The following is a 24,398-nucleotide window of genomic DNA, read 5'->3' as shown; positions in this document are numbered from 1 at the left end:
GGCTTGCGAAGGTATTCACTCCCTTGGCATTTTTTCTATTTTGTTGCTTTACAACCTGGAATTAAAATGTGAGTTTGAGGGTTTGTATTATTTGATTTACACAACATGCCTACCACTTTGAGAATGAAAAATACATTATTTATTGTGAAACAAACAAGAAGTAAGACAACAAAAAACAGAACTTGTGTACATACCTATTCACCCCCCCAAAGTCAAAACTTTGTAGAGCCACCTTTTGCAGCAATTACAGCTGCAAGTCTCTTGGGTATGTCTCTATAAGCTATAATCTAGTCATTGGGATTTTTGCCCATTCTTCAAGGCAAAACTGCTCCCGCTACTTCAAGTTGGATGGGTTTCGCTGGTGTACAGCAACCTTTGAGTTATACCACAGATTGTCAATTAAATTGAGGTCTGGGTTTTGACTACTGTAGGCCAATCTAAGTAATTTAAAATGTTCCCCCTTAAACCACTCGAGTGTTGCTTTAGCTGTATGCGTAGGGTCATTGTACTGCTGAAAGGTGAAACTCCTTCCCAGTCTCGAATCTCTGGAAGACTGAAACAGGTTTCCCTCAAGAATTTCCCTGTATTTAGCGCCATCCATCATTCCTTCAATTCTGACCAGTTTCCCATTCCCTGTCAATGAAAAACATCCCCACAGCATGATGCTGCCACCACCATGCTGCACTGTGGGGATGGTGTTCTTAGGGGGATGAGGTTCTCAGGGGGATGAGAGGTGTTGGGTTTGCACCAGACAGCATTTTTCTTGATGGCCAAAAAGCTCCGTTTTAGTCTCATCTGACCAGAGTACTTTCTTCCATATATTTGGAGAGTCTTCCACATGCCTTTTGGCGAACACCAAACATGTTTTCTTATTTTTTTCTTTAAGCAATGGCTTTTCTGGCCACTCTTCCTTAAAGCCCAGCTCTGTGAAGTGTACGGCTTAAAGTGGTCCTAAGGACAGATACTCCAATCTCCGCTGTGAGCTTTGCAGCTCCTTCAGAGTTATCTTTGGTCTCTTTGTTGCCTCTCTGATTAATGCCCTCCTTGCCTGGTCTGTGAGTTTTGGTGGGCGGCCCTCTCTTGGCAGGTTTGTTGTGGTACCATATTCTTTCCATTTTTTATTAATGGATTTAAATGGTGCTCTGTGGGATGTTCAAAGTTTCTGATATTTTTTTATAACCCAACCCTGATCTGTACCTTTCCACAACTTTGTCCCTGACCTGTTTGGAGAGCTCCTTGGTCTTCATTGTGTCGCTTGCTTCATGGTGCCACTTGCTTAGAGGTGTTGCAGACTCTGGGGCCTTTCAGAACAGGTATACTGAGATCATGTGACACTTATTATGCATACAGGTGGACTTGAACTAATTATGTGACTTCTGAAGTTTATTGGTTGCACCAGATCTTATTTTGGGGCTTCATAGCAAAGGGGGGGGGGGGGGATATGTATGCCACACTTTCCTTCTTTCTTTTTTTTTTGAACAAGTGATTTTTTTTATTTCACTTCACCAATTTGTACTATTTTGTGTATGTCCATTACATGAAATCCAAATAAAAATCCATTTAAATTACAGGTTATAATGAAACAAAATAGGAAAAAACGCCAAGGGGGGTGAATGCTTTTGCAATGCACTGTATGTGCACGCCAGAGAACGTTCGATTTCAAAGTAAAGTGGACGTGCCACTTAGTGTGCTTTGCCAGCATTATTGCTATGATTGCAAGGCATGACTTGCCAGATTCTCTAGGCATGATTGTTTTTATTTTGAGTTCTTTAAATTAAGTTGAATTTGGTTCAATATTCACAATTAATAAGTTGTGTTCTTATTTGTTGATAATCCAATGTGACAACTTACCCAACATAGTGTGATAATTTACCGGCTGATGGGGCAATTTGTCACAAGGGCACACTCTCTTTAACGGTCTACAACTCCATACAGAAATGAGATATGAAGATGAAACGAAAACAAAATATGTGCCCAAGACTTCTGTCTTTCATTTGGTATGACATTTATACCATTGTGATGCATTGTGCCCAGTAAATGTTAGACAGCTTGAAAAGTGTGACAACATACCTCGCTCTCCCTTACATCCTCCAGCTGCTGTTTGAGTCCAAGAATTGATGTGTTGATCTCTTCTTGTTGTTTCAGGTTTGTGTCATGTGGCACAGCTGAAGCGCTCACCAAAGAGGACACCCTTCTTGTAGGCCTGGGGATGAGGGGGTCATGTAAATCACCCACATCTGTGAAGATTTCATGTTTTGTTATTTTTGTAATATTAATTTTTGTTACATTTATAATGTTATATCTATTGTCAAGGAAAAAATATTTAGATGTGTTCCATGTCTAAATATGGGTGCAAAAATAAAGCTTGATTTACCGTCAGTTGGTGTGCTTGGTATTTCTTCAGGGTCTAGGAGACGGTCCTCAGTATCACCATAACAAATGATGTCAGACACTGAGGTCTCTACAATTATGCTACCAATGCGCTGGTCCATAGCAGACAGTGAAGAGTCTCTCTGCCTTCCTGCACTTATATCCCTTTTGTGGAACCAAATTATTATTTTTTTGTATATGTTTTCAAGTCAAACCATTTCTTTTTAATTTCATTAAATGTTCTGCACTCAGATGAGGCAGAACTTACCACAGCTCTAACCTGCTCCCAAGCAATATTTTTATCTTATTTGTCAAACCATTGCTGAGGGCACCAAAAAGTATGGCTTATTTTGCTTCCACTTAAGTGATCAAAAGTTATATTTCTGCATCCTAAAAGTTGTTTTTCTTTGTCTTCTTTGATTCCTTCTTGTTGGTGGACAGAAATCAGTGACATTTCTTTCAGCTTTAAAGGGACGGTTTGTGACCATAAATGGTCATTTAGGGCGGTTCTCTATGTAAATGAGACTCCACGTGCACTAGCACAGTGTTTAAGAACGTGTTTGATTTATCAAGGCAAAATACTTACAGGTGTGTGTAAATCAAGCATACCAGCATTTGATAAATACCAACTTTTTGTACTTTCGAACATTCTACATTTTCTTTGTACGAGTTAATTTTGAAGCTTTTCTATGCAACATTGACTAATGAGGGCCCAGATTCTTTAGTATACATTCTAAAATGTAAATTCCATATTTCTGAGCTGGTATATTTGTGGAGAGGTTGCATGCAGTGCAGGGGCCATCGCTGTACGCTACACCCATAAACCATTACTAAGAGGGCAATTTTCTATGTATACTGTAGCTAGTAGCCTAGGGTTAGGGTAGCACTTACTTAACCTGGATTGCTATTTTAAAGCATTGCTTGTGTATATGCATTTTGGTCTGGAGTGGCGTGCGAACCTAGTGTTTACAATGAAATGAGAGCTGTCTATAATGAATAATAGATATCATGTCCTGTGTGCTTTACCTCACCTTGTAACACAAAACAGCAGAAGAAGAACATTGGCTATACCTGCAGTGGCATATGTAGAGCTCAGGCTTTAGGCAGTGATCTACAGTCTCCAATATTCTTGGTCAACCTGCTGCCAATGACTGAAAACAAACTGAATTTTCCTTCGGGCATTTGAAGTAATGACGCTCGTCTGGGATATTTACTAATGGGATTATAGTGGTTCATGGAGGACGAAAGACTCTGGGGGATATGCTGATAAGGCCTATCGGGTTTTTACCAGCTGTCGAGGATGCTGTAGTACCTACCTGTGGGGGCAACTACCTGTGGGGCAAATGAGAGTTTCGAAGCGACCAAATGCAACTTTATTCCGAAAATACAGTGGAGCACATTCCAATGTTTACCAAGGGGAAATAGGTTTGATTGGAGTCATCATCCTCTTGTTTGCTTAATCTAATTTGATAAATTTGTCCCTGAACGATATGAGGAGGCAAACGTTGATATGCGATAGCCAGAGAAGTCATTTTATGTGATGGATTATCGTCAGAAGAAGAATTGTACTTTTTTCACTATTGGATTGATATTTCTGTTAAGTGGCATTGAGTACGGTGAGTTGGTTTCGGCTGCCTAAATGTACACATATTTCGACAATGAAACGAAAAATGTCTGACTGACTGTCATATGATTTGTATGTTCTTGTAAATGAGACATGTCTAATGCATCTCTCTCTCTCTCTCTTAGCTGTCATCCTCCCTACAATATGGAGGTATCTCCAGATTTTGGAGGCACCTCCATACTTCCTGGGTCTGGGCTTGTCTGCGTTCAGTCTGAGTGGGCTGCTGACGGGCCCACTGTTCGGCCTCTGGTCCGACCGGACCCGAACTACAAAGACCATCATCCTATACTCCAACGTTTTTGAGATTGTTGGTAAGCTTCACAGCTTCAAATTGTTTCCAGGCTCAGGAACCAGCTGTTGCAAGGCACATGAATCCTGCATCCCAAGTGGCACCCTATTCCCTACATAGTGCACTACTTTGACCAGTAGTGCACGTAGCGCACCATATAGGGAATACTGGCCATTTGGGATGCAAACAAAGAACCACATGATTTATTTAACTGAAACAGGAATGATTGACTTGAGTCATAAAGAAAAACAGATTCCATTCAACCCTCCCAGCAAGCATGCTGATGTGATGTTGCAGGGAGAGTGAGGAAATGGCAGTCCTTAGAAATGGAAATGTTACAGTAATATGGGCAGACTTGCTTCCAGATTTTGTGGTGTTTATGAAAAAATCTATCCAACCTCCTACTGCAGCAAAGTTGTGATAAAGTAAATATGAATGTGCAAAACCTTATACTCATGGCAACATCAGTAGGTAATTAATTCCTAAGACCAACTAAAAGAGTCCTAAGTGCAAGCCGCAGATGATAAAACTAATGGTGAAATGACATATTTTATCCCCTAGGTAGCTTCATGTATTTTATGGGATACTCAAAATGGCTGCTGTTGTGCAGTCGACTTGTAGCAGGTGAGACAAATACAAATTCTGGAGTGTTTGTGGTTTTCTGTTGTTGTGCTGTAGGCCTATACCCACTCATTTAAACGCTGAGTGAATTATTTACAATTGTCTGTGTGTGTTTGTGTGTGTGAGAAAGTGATAGAGAGATGAATGGCATCCCAATGTTACGGTCCTGATATTATACAGCCTTTGATTTGGTCACACAATCTAGACCTATTTAATACACGTGTTGATGCCTTCCAGGTATTGGTGCAGGAGCAGGCTCCTCCATCTTTGGCTTCCTCACACGGAGCACCCGGCCAGAGGAACGCGCTGGTGTTTTCGCTGCCATCATGGCATGTCGCCAAGCTGGCCTCCTGATTGGTCAGTCAGTTTTTTCCTAATATGCCATCATGATCTTATTAGTACTCTGGCGCACCGCTGTTTTGACCAGATGTGAATCTCAGTCAAAGTACCTTCCTGTACTACACTAAGCCGCGGGAAGGGTGCTGATTCAGAAAAATGGGGAATAAAACAATAATAATAATAATACAAAAAAATGACAAGTATGCACTGTGCCTTTAATAGTCCTTTATTAGCATATCTGTTAGATTTGTCCAGCCCATAGCCACAGGAAGTAGTTTGAGGTTGGGGGTGCTGTACTACCAACTGAGCCACACCATCAAATCACATCATCACAACCACTTGATGTCTTCATGTACTCAATTAATGTATTGTGCATTGCTTTTCTTCACGGTGCTGGAAAGTCTGTAGGTACAAACCTGGATGGCCAGTCTACAGTAATGTACATTTACATTAAGTCATTTGTAAGGATGGAAAATGCAAACTGCACAAAAAGTGGTTGTGTTTCCATGTTATTTGATCAAGGAAAATATTTAATTTGATGTGGATGTTTTGTGTCTTTGCCCATAACTTTGCACCTTTCGATCTAAATGTTCCATTAGAATAACAATTGCAGAAAAAGGGACAGGGCAACAACTCTTACTATTGATGTATTTTATATAACTAGGAAAGTCAGTTAAGAACAAATTCTTATTTACAATGACGGCCTACCCAGGCCAAACCCTAATCCGGACGACACTGGGTCAATTGTGCACCACCCTATGGGACTCCCAATCACAGCCAGTTGGGATACAGCCTGGAATTGAACCAGGGTCTGTAATGGCCTATAGCGCTGAGATGCAGTGCTGCGCCACTCAGGAGCGGTCTAAACTATACAACTACCTGTTCTGCCAAAGCTGAGACGCTGAATTTATTTGGTCATTCCCTATACTACAGAAGTCTATATCGGTCCGCTAATATTAGTAAAGGCCCAGTGAACTGCTTTTGTAAAAAAGAAATGTTTTCCAAAAATATATACAGTACCAGTCAAAAGTTTGGACACTCCTACTAATTCTGTTTTACTATTTTCTACATTGTAGAATATTAGTGAATACATCAAACTATGAAATAACACATGGAATCATGTCGTAACCAAAAAAGTGTTAAACAAATCCTTGATGACAGCTTTGCATACTCGTGGCATTCTCTCAACCAGCTTCACCTGGAATGCTTTTCCAACAGTCGTGAAGGAGTTCCCACATATGCTGAGCACTTGTTGGCTGCTTTTCCTTCACTCTGCGATCCAACTCACCCCAAACCATCACAATTGGGTTGAGGTCGGGTGATTGTGGAGGCCAGGTCATTGGATGCAGCACTCCATCACTCCCCTTCTTGGTCAAATAGCCCTTACACAGCCTGGAGGTGTGTTGGGTCATTGTCCTGTTGAAAAACAAATGATTGTCCCACTAAGCATAAACCAGATGGTATGGCGTATCGCTGCAGAATCCTGTGGAAGCCATGCTGGTTAAGTGTGGCTTGAATTCTAAATAAATCACGACAGTGTCACCAGAAAAGCACCCCCACACCATAACACCTCCTCCTCTATGCTTCATGGTGGGAACCACACAAGCAGAGATCATCCGTCTACCTACTCTGCGTCTCACAAAGACACAGTGGTTGTAACAAAAAATCTCAAATTTGGACTCATCAAACCAAAGGACAAATTTCCACTGGTCTAATGTCCATCGCTCGTGTTTCTTGGCACAAGCAAGTCTCTTCTTCTTATCGATGTCCTTTAGTAGTGGTTTCTTTGCAGAAATTCTACAATGAAGGCCTAATTCACAGTCTCCTCTGAACAGTTGATGTTGAGATGTGTCTGTTACTGTGAAGCATTTATTTGGGCTGCAATTTCTAGAGGCTGGTAACTCTAATGAACTTATCCTTTGCAGCAGAGGTAACTTCTTTCATGTGGAAGTCCTCATGAGAGCCAGTATCATCATAGCGCTTGATGTTTTTTGCGACAGCACTTGATGTCTTAAAAGTAATGATAGACTGTCATTTCTCTTTGCTTATTTGAGCTGTTCTTTCCATAATATGGACTTGGTATTTTACTAAATAGGGATATCTTCTGTATACCACTCCTCCCTTGTCACTCCACAACTGATTGGCTCAAACGCATTAAGGAAAGAAATTCCACAAATGAACTTTTAACATTTTAATTGAAATGCATTCCAGGTGACTGCCAAGAGTGTGCAAAGCTGTACATGATTCCATATGTGTTATTTCATAGTTTTGATGTCTTTCCTATTATTCTGCAATGTAGAAATAAAGTAAAAGATAAAGAAAAACCCTTGAATGAGAAGGTGTGTCCATACTTTTGACTGGTACTGTATATATTTCTTATTATTATCATTATTTATTTTCTAGGGGGTGCTTGAGCACCCTCAGGACCACTACTGCCCACGGCTTTGTTTGGCTCTATATACTCTCAGTTTTGGAAATGCTAATTCGCATCAAAGTAGACATCATGCAAGACTACAAATCCCTGCCAGCTCCTGCACGTCATATGTAGCTGACACCATTGCTAACAGGTACTGTGTCAATTTAAAACTTGCACAAGACAGTTCACAGAATTGTTAATTTTAATTTTTGCCAATTTATTCATTACTACATTCAGCTAACATTCTTCCCAATGCCTCGATTCAGCAGTCTTGTTCAGATCGTCATGGCATTTGCAGTTCTTTATGATAGCCATATTAGCAGCTAATTAGCATTTCATTTTGTGGGGGTAAATACAGGCAAATATATTGATTAAAGTCATCTTGTCCTAGAGAGATTTACACGGTTATCAAAACGTCACGCCAGTGTAAGCCTACATGAAATACACCCCTTATTTTAAGTGCTACTAAAATCCCCTATGGGAAAAGTGAATAGTGGAAAAACAATTGGAACCATTTCCCTGTTTGACCATTAGGTTTTATGGGTATTATGACTCATACTGTGGTACTCTATGTTAATTTGTTTTGTTCAAACAAAGCATTGGCACACAAGCAAACTAAAATAACATGTTGTGAAAGGAAGAATACTTTGGAACATTTAAAAACAGGCTAATGCCACGTTCACATGCTAGTCAAAACTAGGAAACTGACATTTCCAACTTGCGAACTGGTTGAATGCGGAATGTGAATAACTACAACCAGTTAGCTAGTCGTAAATGTCAGTTTCCTAGTTCCGATCAGCACGTGAACGCGGCATTTGCAAGATAGATGATTGTCCCACCTACTTCTATAGACAGCCATATATGGATGGGAGCATGTATTCACTAACTAGGGACCAAACGAAACCAAACAGAAGAAACTGATGCAAACAAAAGCAGACGGAACAAAGCGGAGGGACATACCTGAATGTGTCCAATAGAAACTCTAATGCAACTAAAAAAGACACTCTTGGTTATCAGTCTGTTTGTGCCATCATGCCAGTCCTTGATGCTCCTTGTCATGCAGACAATGACAATTAATTGACAAGACAAACAGATCTGAGACCAGGCTATCAATGGATCTCATGTTAAGCAGACATTTACATTCAAATGGCCGTATGCTTGTTTATGTTTAAGAAACTACGTAGCCAAAGCACAGATACTCATTTGTATAGGCTACATAACACAATGTTACTACATGTATGTTTTCTATTGTTGAGTTCCAAACAGCTAGATGATTAGAATTCACGACACAGTATTTGCTCATGAAAATAAAAAAACAGTGGTCAATATAATTTGTTTTACATTTTTTGCAGATTTTGGAGAGAATTCATTTTCCCAATTTAAGAATATACTGTAAAACAGAGTGCATTATTATCATCAAATGTTTGTCCCTTGCACTAAAAAAAATCAAGTGGCCCCTATCCCCATTATTCCCCCTTCAGTTCACTGATTAGGTATGGCTCCTGTTCCATAAGGATATCTAAGAACACATCTTTGCCTTTGGACCCAGATGCTTTCAGAGGGACATCTATGAGCTCCCTCATCCTGTTCTGTTTGGTTTTTTCAGCCCTCACGTCACTGTAGGCATTTGAGGTGATGACTCCCCTCTCCAGGAGCCTATCCAAGATGGGTGCCACCTGGCTCACTCTGTCGATCAGGGCCGTCCGGTGATGGTCCACAAAGTGTTTGTCTGAGGTAGAGATAGGACATGGTTTAGGAATATTAAAAGGTGATGGATTTGTAAAGCATACATAATGTATTTGATAGGGGCCTATATCTCTACACGTCTCCTTTAATGGTGCGTGTTTGTGTGTGCGTGCGTGTAGGGTGCGCAAATTGGAGGATAGGCGTAATGATGCACTTTTTTGTAATTCAGACAGCATTAAATATGAGGAGTGAAAAACGCTGTTAAAGATTTAGGAGGGCAGCAGTTTCACTGACCAATTTAATGAAGAAATGAAAAGGAAGGACTTTTGTGATTGTTCATCAAGGTAGAAAACTTTACAAGTTGAATTTGTCCCTACATACACCATTACCAATTACAGTAAAACATACATTTTAATAACGTATTTGAAACATTAGGCTATATAACACCCGCTTTAGTGTTACCTTTGATCATGTTATTTGGTCCAAGCGCACTTCCCTTAGCAGCACCAGACATTACCCAAGATTCTTGAGCTGTAAAATAATCTTCATGAGACACCACCAATTGAATACAAATATGAACAAATAGAATGTGCTCATAACTTAAAGTAATACGGTCAAGTTCCTTAGTTTTACATACAGACATTTTAATGCAATTTAAAAACACGTGTATTATTTATTTAATAAAGTTTTCTTCTAGAATACTTTTGGGTTAACTGAAGTGTTTTTTTAAACCCTTCAAAGATACGAAATAACATTTTTTAAATATATATTAAAATGTCCAATGGACGTGCCTCCTACTATGTTCGACTTACCTTTCTTGAAATCCGTCAGTTCCTTTGCGCCGTCATGGCAGTCAATTGCTCTCAATACCTCTATAGCCACATCCAAAGCCCCGTCTTCAGTGAAAGTACGGGTCAGAAGGTCTGCCAAATCTATTGGGTCCAATTTTTCAACATTGCCCCTGCGAATTTTTGGCTCCTGCTTGCGTTCACAGAGTTTATGTCTGAACCACTTCAGTTTAGTCATTCCCAAATCATTAAGGACACCAATTAATGTATCGCCAACGGTTTTCGGCATTTTTTATGCCAAGCGGCAGTTTACACTTGGTTTGGTGAGATTAAGATACGTGTATTCTATTATATGTTGCCTATCTTCTCTTCTCTTCAAGATATGCCACTTCATCGCACCGTATCACGTCATAGGCCAAGGGGAGGTCCATCAACACACTCCATCATAAACAGAATAACCTAATTCCCATTACATTTTACAAAAAGGGTTTTAATTTCATTTTGAATTTATTTAAACAATTAATTATTAGTATATATTTTTCTGTTCTTTTTTTAATATAGGCAATTATACCTTTTAAAATATATATTTTTAAATGTAGTTTTTATTTACAAACGTCATTTGACAGACAACATTGTGTCACGTTCGTTGTAATGAGGAGACCAAGGCGCAGCGTGATATGCATACATTCTTCTTTTAATGAAGAAAGAACACTGAATAAAATAACACCATGAACGTGACGCTATACAAAAACGAGTGCTGACAGGCAACTACACAGACGAAATCCAAAGGGAAAATGGCAACCTAAATAGGATCCCCAATCAGAGACAACGATAAACAGCTGCCTCTGATTGGGAACCAATTCAGGCCACCATAGACATACATATACCTAGACTTACAAAAAACCCTAGATATATCAAAACCTTAGACAAGAAAAACATTCCCACCCTCCCTCGTCACACCCTGACCTAACCAAAATAATAATGAAAACAGAGATAACTAAGGTCAGGGCGTGACACATTGTCCCCTACAATCTTGTAAGTCACACACATTATATTGAACAGAACAAGCATGGTCACTCTTTGCTTTATTTTATCAGCAATAAAATAGGTAGATAAGTATTTGTATAAAAATTGACAGATCCAAATGTTGTTCAACAGCATGAGTGGTAAATCATACACTAAAACCAAATGGAACGATACTAGGCTACTGCATCACTTGGTAATAAAAGTGTAACACCAGCGCCAAGTAAATTAGCAAAATGTTATCAAACGTTGCAGATAGAAATGCCATGAATACATCCGACGTGATTCGTGTTCTACATAGCTTATTTATATCTGGAGAGTGCCATGCAATAGCCCAGACAGTGGCGGAACTAGAGTTTTATACATGGGGTGGCCAAGGCTACTTCAGGGGGTCCATAGACCATGACAGAAAATTAGTGTGTAACCCTAACCTGGCATCTAAGGAGGATGAATGAATCTGATAATTGCTGATTAGAGGTAGAAGTGATAATTCACTTAACCCGGAGTTCTTCATTATGGTAGATAGTGTGGTCCAAAAGGGTCTGTTCACTAGAATTCTTTAACATACTAAGAATAGTCAGTGCCTCTCTCTGTCACACATCGGAGAGACTTGGGTTACTCTGTTTTCATGAATATATAATCTGGGTCTATAAGTGTTGAAGACCCAAAATATTTTCAGAATATAAAGCTCAAGCACCAAAGAGATAAGATAGCATTTGTGTGTTACAAAAAAAAGTCAATTTACAAAAAAACACACTGCAATTTCACATAACAGGTATCAAGCAAAAATGCCCATCAATATCACAAGCTTACAGTATCATATTTATGCTCATATATATTATTTTAACTAATAGCAAAGAAAAGTTTTGGAATTGGCCTAATCAAGTCCAAATTAAATCTGTGTGACATGATACCCTTTGGATTTATCATTTTAGAATCTCAGTGTACTAGTTAGTAGAGAGTGCTTGTTTTAATCATGACCAGAGGGGCCGTCTAAGTGCCAAATTATTCTAGGTAGATTTAAAACAGGATAATTCTGCGGTTCTGGTGAGAACTGGCAAAATGTTTCACAAAATCATCCATCCAATGCCCTCCTTGACTCAACACTGAGAATTCCGAGGTGACTTAACCTATCATTAACCATTGTTGTCCTAAGGTGGGCTTCAATCAGTTTTAAAGCTGAGAAGCTTCTCTCGCAAGAAGCACTGCTGACTGGTGTAACAGAAATCTTACAAAGTCGAAATAGATCATGAAAGAAGGAGAGTAGACAGTCTGTCCCTTCCACTTTTCTCTCTCCTGTCAAGAAGCCGCTTGGTTTGATGAACCTCATGTTTGAGGTCCTCTAAATCTGACTCAAAGGTCTAAGCAAAGACAAACAGAGGCTCATCATTCAAGAATGTTGTACTCTTTGGGTTGAGAGACTGGACCCCTTGCATTATCTTGCAATTCTTCTTTGAAAACGTCTCTGCAGCTCAGACTGTCAAGCACCTGCTAAAAGATAACTTTCACCATCACTTTGGTCACTATTTTTCTGTCCTACAGTGCTCATCATCAATGAGTCGTTAAATCTTAAGATTGTTGAAGGCTGTCTTTTACACACTGTTTATACACTTATTTTGCATGCTCTGCAATCTCTTCAACCTCCTTCCATAGTTCTCCAAAATAACCCTCACTTCTGTAGTCCTGTAATGTGTCTAAGGGCACCTACTCAGGCCACAGCCCTCGCTAGGTCAAGAGAGCTTGATTGGAGCTTATCAAAAAGACATTTGGCATTACCAAGCACTTTTTAAAAGGTAACCAAAAGCCCTATGAAATGTAAATCTATCTGAGAAAGAAGGCCCCTTGCCTCCACTGATCTACCACCACTGTTTTCAAGTATGATATCCTGTAGCACTCTAAGAACTGATGGAAGCCTGTCCCTCAAGAGTCCAGAACATATTTTTCAAGGCAATCAATTCTAATTTTTGTGAGACCTGCTGCATCTAAGCTTTCAGCTGACTGAAAGTGTAAAAATCTTTTGTGGATGGCCCCGTTGTAATAGTACCTCACAACTAAAGACATTTGTTATTTTTTTTTTTTACTTTAAATCGTTGGTTTCATCTGCAATTACAGTAAAAACTTCACTTTCTTTTACTTATCTTATTATTTCACTTTGTACCATCTCGGCTCAGCCCTCAACAACTTCCTTCTGGATTTGGTGGCTTGTGTACTTAGCATTGCCACATGCATTCATCCTTTTCTCTATGAGAAGGTCATGATTTGCTATTTCTTCTAAGATTGTCAAAAAAATGACCCTTGTCGTGAGAGTCATCAGACTCTCGATGACCTCTGCGCTATATTTTGAGTGGCAGTTAATAAGAGCACATCTGTAATTGTTTTAATGCAAGTGCAGTTTTCCTCCACTTTCTTTTTCCTGTCCTCATTTATGACATCTAACATTGACGAGTTGCTGTCAATAGCCCTTTTTTCTGCTGATTCCAAGCATACATAGTATTGATATGATGCTCTGCCTTCGAATGGAGCTTAAACCCAGAATCTTTAAACAGAGCCTTTTCCCCAGTTACAAAACCCTGACTGTGTGTGAAGGCAGATTCAGGTGTAATGGGCAGAGAAAAAAGCCTACTGGTGAAACAGTAAGTTTGAATCTTGACTTACAGAATATTCAAACTATGAATTTTCCTTATACCAGGTTCTGTTGAAAGCCCTTGTCCTAGTATCATACTGAGTTCTGGGAAATGTTTTCAAACACGGCTGGTACAGGACCCTCTTCTCTGGATCTTGTAATGTCTGAAATACACGTTAAATAATGTGTCATATCTCTGTGTAAATGCATAATTAAGGGATTCACAAGATTAGATACTTACAGCTGATAACTAAAAATGTGTAGTTTAAAGTATAGGCTTGGCCTACCATTGGGTCCTGTTGGAACAGAAGAAAATATTGCTCCCCTTCTTTTCATGTGTAATTGACCTTATGCAAAAATAAGGACAGTCTATGGTTACATCTAAGCATCCAAATTACCCACGTTTTAGTCCAATCTCAATCCTAATTACTTAATTACAAATCCCCATTATCATAACTGTACCTTAAAATCAACTACCAGCCTAAGTTACTAGTTAGATCATGTCTAGTTCTACTGTGCAGTAAGTAATTTAGCCAGCTATAATTTCTTACACCTTTACGATAGCAAACCGGCTTTCTGCAAAGTGTGGTAATCTTTTGAGTAACGCTAACAGGTTGATAATAACAATTGTTCGTTTTGAGTTCAAGTACGAAAATCTAACTGAGTTAATGGATTTCAAATCGCTGAATTTTAACTTGCCGAACCTTTGACAGCTGAAGCCTACTAGTCACCCCACATTAGCTAAACATTCATATACTGTAACTTACGACACTGCACTGTATATGCGTGTATTACTAGCACATATGTAAACATAATGTTAGGCTAAATTGTTAACCGATCTCTCTTATCTGATTAACTGTCTGTTAATGGAGCCAAAGGTCTACCGTTAACATGCACAGCGGCTCAACTTTCGTAAAAGTTGTTCAGGAAACCTAAACCTGATTTCAAATATGATGTTTTCGCCAATCGTGAAAGGAGCTCGTGGAGCTGTGGAAATATGCTCTCTTCTTCTTCTTCTTCTTCTTCTTCTTCTTCTTCTTCTTCTTCTTCTTCTTCTTCTGTATGTTCTTCTTATTCTTCTGTATCTCGCAACCAACGTTAACATTCTCTCTTTTTTTGTCCTCGATTTGAAAAATGCGCCTCCGAATGTCAAAATAAATGCTTCTTTCAACAAGAGGTGAAATGAGATGTCAATCAGCATCAAACTGCCAGTAGCGAATTCCATTTTGGGGTGTCCAATCAGATGTCAGGGGTGTCCAGTTCCACGTCGTACACCCCTCTGGCTCCGCCCCTGAGTCCAGAGACTGCCGCACAGTTCCCACTGGATTGCCGCGCACAGCCCAGAAGAATTACCAGCCAACAGAGAGAAGCACGAGATTGAATTTGAGTCAACTTTCTAGTTTTCCCTGTTAGTTAACACTATCAAAGTTTGCCTCTACTGTGACAATCGTGATCAAATCAACGCAATATTACCCACACTTTCAATGCTACATACCGAAACAAAAATAACTATGCAAGAGATTTATTTTGTAGTCAGAACGCATCGGAGTAGGATTCTATTCAGTGGTGGAAAAAGTACACAATTGTCATGCTTGAGTAAAAGTAAAGATACCTTAATAGAAAATGACTCAAGAAAAAGTGAAAGTCACCTTGTAAAATCTTACTTGAGTAAAAGTTTAAAAAAGTATTTAGTTTTAAATATACTTACGTATCAAAAGTAAAAGTACAAATACTTTTTTAAATCACTTCAAATTCCTTATATTAAGCAAACCAGACAGCACGATTTTTAAATTTACGAATAGCCAGGGGCACTCTCCAACACTCAGACATAATTGACAAAGAAAGCGTTTGTGTTTAATGAGTCCGCCAGATCAGATGCAGTAGAGATGACCAGGGATTTTCTCTTTAAGTGCGTGAATTAGACAATTTTCCTGTCCTGCTAAGCATTCAAAATGCAACGAGTACTTTTGGGTGTCAGAGAAAATGTGTGGAGTAAAAAATGCATTCTTTTCTTCAGGAATGTAGTACTTTAAAGTATTTTTACTTAACTTTACACCATTGATTCTATTGTGCACGACTCAGCCCATACTCTACACAGACCATTGCCACATATGGATTTCCAACATTTACTTTGACTGGACTGTGTTTATAGCTGTGGTATTGAGTAGATGCACTTATTTGGAGATCAAAGCAAGAGCTGCATGTTGCCGACGGTACACATTTTGTTCATATCCTTTGCTAGTAATTGAGTTATTAGCCCAGTTATAGATCATTTGTAGTCAGTAATAGGTGAGTAGATCTCTTGTCATCTTTGAAAAGGTAAAGAGCTTTTTTGTCTTAAAAGGAGCAGTGTTATATTTTGAGACATGCATTAATAAACTAAGTAGCCAAAAGGCAGAGGGTAACTTAATTTGTCTGATTCTCTGTAATAATGGTATGGGAATATTAATGAATTTTATTTTGTTTAGTGGTTTCTTGCATGAAGCAATACAACAATTTCAGTCACCTTCTTGTCTGAAGGACAAGTGGGTAAACAGGTTAATGTCAAGCCTGCATGTTTTTTCAAAAGTCTCATGGAATTTAGGCCTACGTCGAACACCACACATTGGCTGCTGCTTTAGGCTGAATGAAAGAACAGCTATTTCCATGTTAAAATGTTATGGGATTTTGTTTTTTAGGGTAGGTCACTCTGGTAGGTCTACATTATGATCAAATAGCCACAGTAGCCTACTTGGCCACTGTTAAAACTGTAACTTAAAGCGGGTACAGCCTCAGTTTTCACAGTAAAAGCAAGCACGCTGGAAGTTTCACAGAATTTTCACAACTTCAACTTTGAACTCAGCAGATCTGAAATTTGCTCAGTGCACCAAAAAATTTGAGGGAACATTACTTAGGCCTATACTTCAATACTTATATTGGTTACTGTATCAATCAATCATTTTTTTGTTGATGTCACCACACAGCACAGCATTTTAGTTTTAAAATAAAATATCAAAGCTACCATTGTATAACTCCCGTAAACTATAAATAGACCTAAATCATTCCATTTCGGAAATTGCATTCACGAATGAATGCAACTGGTTTTAGTCTTTGCTGTAATAAAGGCTTTTTTTAAGCGTTACAATAATTATAATTTATTTAGTGTTGTTATCGTTGTTCCAATGCATAGCTGCAGGAAGTAGTTTAGGGGTGGGGGTGCTGCGATTTGGGGGAATGCAGTTTTTATTTGATTTTTTTTATTTATTTTTTTGCCAACACTGAAGATGTCTATATTGGTCTACTAATACAGGACTAGTAAATGCCCAGTGCACAAGTTGTGGGGGAAAAAATGTAACTAAATGTATTTGAGTGTTTACCAGCATTTTTTATTTGAGTCTGTTAATTAACTGTACAAAACAGTTCATCTGATAATACTTGTGGAAAATAAACAGACACTCTTATCCAGAGCAACTTAAGGTTGTGAGTGCATACATTTTCATACTGGTCCCCCTTGGGAATCGAACCCACAACTCTAGCATTGCAAGCACCATGCGCTACTAACTGAGCTGCATCATCACAAACCACTTGATTTCTCAATGTACTCAATTACTGCATTGTGAACGTCTAGATAAAAACCTAAATGACCAGCCTATGTACAATACAGTCATGTACATTTACATTAAGTGGTTTGTAATACTGCACAAAATGTGGTTGTTTTCCATGTTATTTGATCAAGAAAAATATTTAATTTGATGTGGGTGTTTTCTGTCTTGCCCATAACTTTGCATCTTTTGATGTAAATGTTTGAGGACAGGGTTTTGTTCTTTCTGCATTCCATTAGAATGACAATGAAGAGAAAGAGAGGACAATTACAACTATTGAATCCTGCGAGATACTTTTCTTATTTATACAACTACCTTTTTTGCAAAAATGGAGATGCTGAAAATACTGCTAATAATAGGCCCAGTGCACTACTGTTGTGAAAAAATATATTTTATTATTATTATTTCAAAAATATATTCCGATTTTTCAGGGGGGGTTTCAGCACCCCTACTTCCCATGGCTATGGTCCAGAACGTCCCCCGCTCCCATTGTCGATAAAAATATATAGCACCCCCAACCCCCAAACTGCTCCGACGACAAAAAACATGTGTGTCTTATATTAAGTTTAGGTAGTGCCTCCCTGTTTGTTTTTGTCTGGTTTCGTCCGTTTGATGCCTAATGAATACAACCCTCCATTTTGCAGGGCCAGCATTCAATTTGTTCCTGAGGCTGAGCGACTTCCAGCTGGGACCATTTGTGGTGAACAACTACACCTCTCCCGGGGTAAACACCCAGCATCCAGACAATCTATCCTCTCCGGTTCTCCCACTACAGCTCTATGCTTCATGAATACTAAACCACAAACATCCGTTTAGCTCCCATGCATGTACCTTCAATCTCCTGTTCAGAGTTAGCGGGTACATTAACACTATAGCCTGTACACTAGGATTTTATTGACCTTGCATACTTACAGAGCATTCGGAAAGTATAAATAAATAAGGTGTTATTATTATTTAAAAACCTCTTTTGACGTTGTCGTTATTAGGTATTGTGTGTAGATTGATGAGGACAAGATTAATTTAATCAATTATAGAATACGGCTGGTAAAGTAACAAAATGTGGAAAAAGTCAAAGGGTCTGAATACTTTCCGAATGCACTGTATTTATAAATACTTAATCAAACCAATAGAAACATTTGAAAACATTATAAAACATTTCTTAAACACTGCACCCTCAACACACACACATTAAAATGCTGGCATAAAAATATTTTACTCTACCATCTCAACCATCTTGCACCCTTAAACCCTCTCCTCCCCTCCTCTCTCTCTTCCAGATCTTCATGTGTCTGATGTGGATCCTGCTCCAGTTTGTGGTGCTGGCCCTGTACTGGGACATACCACCTATCAGCTCCGAAGAGGGGGGTATCGCTGTGGGAGAGATCGAAGAGGAGGAGCCGCTGGTAAGGGCAGAGGAGACACTGGAGACCTACGGCACTGTCTGGGACGACCAGATAGAGACAACCCTTTCCTCAGAGATACACCATTTCCAGGACCCTTCACAGTGCCCTCCCTCGCCGCCTTCCTCTACCTCTTCCTCATCCCCTCATTCGACTATCTCAAACCCCCTCACAATTTTCAGTGCTAGTCAAGGTGAGTGGAGAGATAGAAAACAGCTCTACAGAATCAGACTATTATCTCAGGGATACTATGACCTAATGTGTTGAAAAAGTTTTCATCGTGTGTTGGTCAATGTTGTGTGGGGTGTAAGTAATTGATTAAACATGCTGTGATGAAACAATTTCCCAAGTTGGGATTAATAAAGTAATACTCTACTCTCTCTCTACTCTTTAGATGTGTATATTGGTAGTTTCTCACCATCTTGTCTGTTGAGTTGTATTGATTCAGTCTCTCAAGTATCTTTCATGTGCCAGCTTGTGTGTGTGTGTGTGTGTGTGTGTGTGTGTGTGTGTGTGTGTGTGTGTGTGTGTGTGTGTGTGTGTGTGTGTGTGTGTGTGTGTGTGTGTGTGTGTGTGTGTGTGTGTGTGTGTGTGTGTGTCTGTGTGTGTGTGTGTGTGTGTGTGTGTGTCAGATCACTCGTATTGAGTCTCTCTCTGTGTGTGTAGATTGTTGGAAGGAGAAGGTGGTATGCGTGTTGAACTTCCTCTTTAATTGACTCTATGCCTGTGTTGAGTTTTGTGGGCGAAAGGGAGACTAAATTCTAAATGCTGCAAACATTCTTTATCATTGATGTTTGCCTGTCTGTAGCCCATTCTGTAGTGGGTTTGAGGGCGATGGAAGAAGAGTTGTGAATGTAAAGCACATCGACTTTGTACGTGGTAAATATTCTCATTCTTTAGTTCGTTAGTTTCCAAGATGGCGTAGCAGTCGGACGTGTGTTTGTCTTGTCCCGCGTAAATAGTCGGTTTCTTCAATTTTCGTATATATTTTAATCTCACTTTCCGTCTACGAACTGAATATACTTTCCTGCAACCCGCCTCACCCAATGTGATACGAATCTGCTATTTTTACACTTTATAACTGGAACCACCATCAGAAGTTAGCCAGCTAACTAGCTACTAGCTAGTAGTCAGTTAGCCACTGCTAGTGGACTTCACCGTTAGCTCAGACACCAGCCAGCTTTAGCTCGGTCAATACCTGCCAGTCTGCACAGCGCGATATCAACCCAGAGCATATCGGACAGCTTTTCTCTACCACATCACTGGATTCCTGCCGCAAACTCTGGACCATTAGACCGGATCATCGCAGCTAGCAGCAACCGAGTGGCTATTGCTGGCTAACGCCTCTGTCCCAAAGTAAGCACCAGCTAGCCTCGAGCTAGGCCCATCTCCCGGCTAGCCGAAGAGGTATACCAGCTAATTCGTGGGCTACAATACCTCTTTGCCAATTGGCATGGACCCTTTATTGCCGACACGGAGCCCCGCCGATCCATCACGACTGGTCTGTCGACGTAATTGTCCAATGTGATTTCAACAGGATTTTCTGTTGCAATGTCGCTGAAGACCCATCTGCTTGCCCCGGCCTGCTAGCTTTCTGAATGCCATGTCTCCTGCTCGCCTAGCGTAGCAGCGACTACCGAACAGCTCCCTGACTCACCTATTGCTGCTCATTGGACCCTATGATCACTCGGGTACACATGCCTCTCCCTAATGTCAATATGTTTTGTCTACTGCTGTTTCGATTAGTTATTATTGTTTATGTTGAGCGAGACCCCAGTCTCGCTCAACATGCCTTAGACAGCTCTTTTGTCTCACCCCCCCACACATGTGTAGACCTCACCTTCAGAGACACAACCTCTCTCATCGTCACTCAATGCCTAGGTTTACCTCCACTGTACTCACATCCTACCATACCCTTGCATGCACATTATGCCCTGAATCTATTCTACCACACCCAGAAATCTGCTTCTTTTATTCTCTGTCCCCAACGCACTAGACGACCAGATCTTATAGCCTTTAGCCGTAGCCTTATCCTACTCCTCCTCTGTTCCTCTGGTGATGTAGAGGTTCACCCAGGCCCTGTAGCCCCCAGCACTACACCTATTCCCCAGGCGCTCTCTTTTGTTGACTTCTGTAACCGTAAAAGTCTGGATGGTTCTGACTTAGAATATGTGGACAACTACAAATACCTAGGTGTCTGGTTAGACTGTAAACTCTCCTTCCAGACATGCATTAAGCATCTCCAATCCAAAATTAAATCTAGAATTGGCTTCCTATTTCGCAACAAAACCTCCTTCACTCATGCTACCAAACATACCCTCGTAAAACTGACTATCCAACCTGTCCTTGACTTCGGAGATGTCATTTACAAAATAACCTCCAACACTCTACTCAGCAAATTGGATGTAGTCTATCACAGTGCCATCCGTTTTGTCACCAAAGCCCCATCCATATACTACTCCCCACTGCGACTTGTATGTTTTCGTTGGCTGGCACTCACTACATATTCGTCGCCCAAACCCACTGGCTCTAGGTCATCTATAAGTCTTTGCTAGGTAAAGCCTCGCCTTATCTCAACTCACTGGTCACCATAGCAACGCCCACCCGTAGCATGCACTCCAGCAGGTGTATTTCACTGGTCATCCCCAAAGCCAACATCTCCTTTGGCCGCCTTTCCTTCTAGTTCTCTACTGCTAATGAGTGGACCGAATTGCAAAAATCACTAAAGCTGGAGACTATTATCTCCCTCTCTAACTTTAAAAGCATCAGCTGTCAGAGCAGCTTACCGATCACTGTACCTGTACACAACCCATCTGTAAATAGCACACCCAACATACCTCATCCCCATATTGTTATTTATAAATGTTTTGCTCTTGTTTTGCAACCCAGCATCTCTACTTGCATCATCATCTGCACATCCATCACTCCAGTGTTAATGCTAAATTGTAATCATTTTGCCACTATGGCCTATTTATTGCCTTACCACCCTAATCTTACTACATTTACACACACTTTACATAGATTTTTCTACTGTGTTATTGACTATGTTTGTTTATCCCATGTGGAACTCTGTATTGTTGTTTTTGTCGTACTGCTTTGCTTTATCTTGGCCAGGTTGCAGTTGTAAATGAGAACTTGTTCTCAACTGGCCTACCTGGTTAAATAAAGGTGAAAAAATTTACAAAAATTCAGGGGTTTTCCAGCTTCGTCAAGTTTTCAAAGAAGTTTGAAGTATGCCTGCATATGTGGTGAATTTTTTAAATGGATTTTCTTACCTCTCTCTCTCTCTCTCTCTCTCTGTTTCTGTAGAGTTTCTGAGGGAGGAGGTGGTGGTGCTCCTCACTGCACAGTTCATCACCCTCTTCAACCAGACAGCACTGGAGGTAAGAGCTTCTGTTGCTAAACAAGGACGCCATCTTTTTTGTTGTTGCATCGTAACCACATCATATGCCTAACCCTAACCGTATTTCAAGACCTGAAAGCTCTTTTTCATGTTCAGACTTTTTCACAATATAATTTTGACGTTACACCTTGTTCATTGAGTGGGAACTGGGAACTCTTTCCCATAAAGAGGTAAACAAATACTGATGTAATATCCTGTTTTCCGCTCTCTCCCTATGGCAACTACCCTGACATAGTGATGTCATTTCTTATGTCCCCCTTCCCCTTCCTCTCTAGACCATGGTGACACCTCTGACCCAGCGCTCCTTTGGCTTCGGAGAGCTTGCCAACAGCCTGATGTACAGCCTGTGTGGCGTTGAGGTGATCCTGGGCTTCTTCTTGGTGCGTGGGCTGAGTCGCCAGGTGGAAGACCGTGTGGTGCTGGCCGTGGGGCTGGTCATCTGCAGTGTTGCCTGCGTCTGGTGCCTCGTCTTCCTGGCCAACCCCCAGGGTGAGTGGGTGGGAGTAGGGTGAACCTAGTGGCTGATCTTGGGTCAGTTTAGCATTTTCCCCACTAAAAGTTAAGGTTAGGATTGGGGGAAGGGAAGCTGATCGTAGATCTGTACCCAGGGTTGGTGTGAGACTCCTGGGGTGGATAGGGTGGTGAGGTGACTATGAAGGTGTTAATGATAGATCTGTAAGTCATATAAAACCCACCACTCGGAGGTACATGAAGACCACACATATAAGCAAGCAGACACACACAAACACGCACATACACCTCTTTTCCTAGAGGGAGTTGTAGTAGTAGAATTTCAACCATTTCACTAACAATCATCCATCTGACTGAGGTTGTGTCTCTTCCTGTGTCCAGGCGGGTACTCCTGGGAGTTGGCAACGTTCATCATCGGAGTGTTCCTGCAGCTGCTCGGGCTTCCCTTCGTGGCCGTGTCCCAGGTGTCTCTCTTCTCCAAAGTCACTGCAGAGAAAACGCAAGGTGGGTGTCTGACTTACATCACTGCCGTTTGACTCATGGCATAGCAGTTTGATAGCGTATCAATCAAGTTGGGTCAGCGAATGTGATAATTGCATGTATTGGTTCATTGAGCTGGACTCACCATAGTGCTGATTTATGATGATATTTTGAAATGTTATTTCGAGAAGGAATACAAATATTAATATTAAAGACTGATTTTAAATAAAATAATGAAATATTGTTGCTTTGGTTTTGTTTTATTATCTTCTGAAAATGAAATGTTCCAATAATGCACTTGTGTGAAGGTTGAGTTAATCTTAGTCAATCAGGCTCTTTGACCCCCCTAGGCAATGAGGCTTTGACTCATGGCAATGCTGAGAATGATGAGGGGAATGATCATTAACTATCACTAAATGGCCATTTGTTTTACAGGAAGGGGAGGTCATTAATCACTCAAATTAATGGGATTGTCTTTGTGTTTGTGTGTGTGTTCCTGGTGGTGTCTAGGGTTCAGTCAAGGCGTGAGGCGCTCTGTTGGGGGGCTGGCTACTATCCTGGGGCCTCTCTGGGCTGGAGGACTGACCGGTAACTTGTACCTGATGCTTGGAGTGATGCTGGCTCTTCTCCTCATGATCACAGTGAGTAGTCACAGTGTCTGTGCCTGTTCAATCCCATGATAGAGTTAAAGAAGTTACGATCTATCAATCTTTGAACTTAATTCACGAGGATTTAGCACCTCACTACTTTTTCAAGTGGCGCATGTTAGCCACATTTGATGAGGCTTTTTGTGGCTAGCATGTACACTTTTACAATTTAACGCTGGATTGTTATTTCCAGGTGATGCTGATACTATCCTATGATCGCCTAGTCGAACCCAAAGTAGTGCAGCACGCCCAGAGCTCAGACAATGGAGAATAGACAAGAGTCATGTTCAGTAGGGAGAAAATGTTTTGAAATGGGGAGGCATGACCTGAACTTGTCCAATAAGAGCACAGCTTCTGGGTTTCCGTTGCAACGCATATTGCTACAGGTATGCACTACTGAACACGTCCCTGCTGTCAACTTGAATGACAACTGAAGCCCTAATAAAGGTCAAAGGTGAGGTGATGTGACACATACAGTATGTCTCCCAACTACTATGAGAAGGTCAATGAATGCACATTACAATAAAGGTGGTGTGTGTCTAAACTCTGCAATGCAGAAGAGATCCAACCAATGACCTATAGGCTTATCCAACCCACTTTAAAGCTCTGTGGAGTCTATGTTACGTTCACACTTTAT

The 24,398-nt window shown here is 40.4% G+C and overlaps 2 protein-coding genes across 3 annotated transcripts; one reads left to right on the top strand and one right to left on the bottom strand.

Moving 5' to 3' along the window:
• The first annotated feature begins 3,906 nt into the window (after nucleotides 1-3,906).
• On the top strand, nucleotides 3,907-24,035 carry mfsd8l2 (major facilitator superfamily domain containing 8-like 2). The gene is made up of 11 exons (XM_064928390.1): nucleotides 3,907-3,986; nucleotides 4,120-4,305; nucleotides 4,845-4,907; nucleotides 5,142-5,261; nucleotides 18,005-18,084; nucleotides 18,638-18,953; nucleotides 22,070-22,143; nucleotides 22,439-22,652; nucleotides 23,016-23,138; nucleotides 23,625-23,755; nucleotides 23,955-24,035. The coding sequence occupies exons 1-11, from the start codon at nucleotides 3,911-3,913 to the stop codon at nucleotides 24,033-24,035; spliced, it is 1,464 nt and encodes a 487-aa protein (XP_064784462.1). The 5' UTR covers nucleotides 3,907-3,910.
• On the bottom strand, nucleotides 7,422-10,534 carry LOC135517151 (apoptosis-associated speck-like protein containing a CARD). 2 transcript variants are annotated; one of them, XM_064941196.1, is made up of 3 exons: nucleotides 10,158-10,534; nucleotides 9,808-9,888; nucleotides 7,422-9,388 (listed from the first exon to the last, which is right to left on the bottom strand). In XM_064941196.1, exons 1-3 carry the CDS (start codon nucleotides 10,420-10,422, stop codon nucleotides 9,126-9,128), a joined length of 609 nt encoding a protein of 202 aa, XP_064797268.1. In that variant the 5' UTR covers nucleotides 10,423-10,534; the 3' UTR covers nucleotides 7,422-9,125. The 2 variants fall into 2 exon arrangements, with proteins under 2 accessions (XP_064797268.1, XP_064797277.1); XM_064941205.1 differs by having other exon boundaries at nucleotides 9,808-9,876.
• Nucleotides 24,036-24,398: the final 363 nt, after the last annotated feature.

This window comes from Oncorhynchus masou, chromosome 3 (genome assembly GCF_036934945.1).
Source record: "Oncorhynchus masou masou isolate Uvic2021 chromosome 3, UVic_Omas_1.1, whole genome shotgun sequence".
NCBI lineage: Eukaryota > Metazoa > Chordata > Actinopteri > Salmoniformes > Salmonidae > Oncorhynchus > Oncorhynchus masou.
Note: the sequence above shows the minus strand (reverse complement) of the source record. Positions and strands in the feature narration are given on the sequence as shown.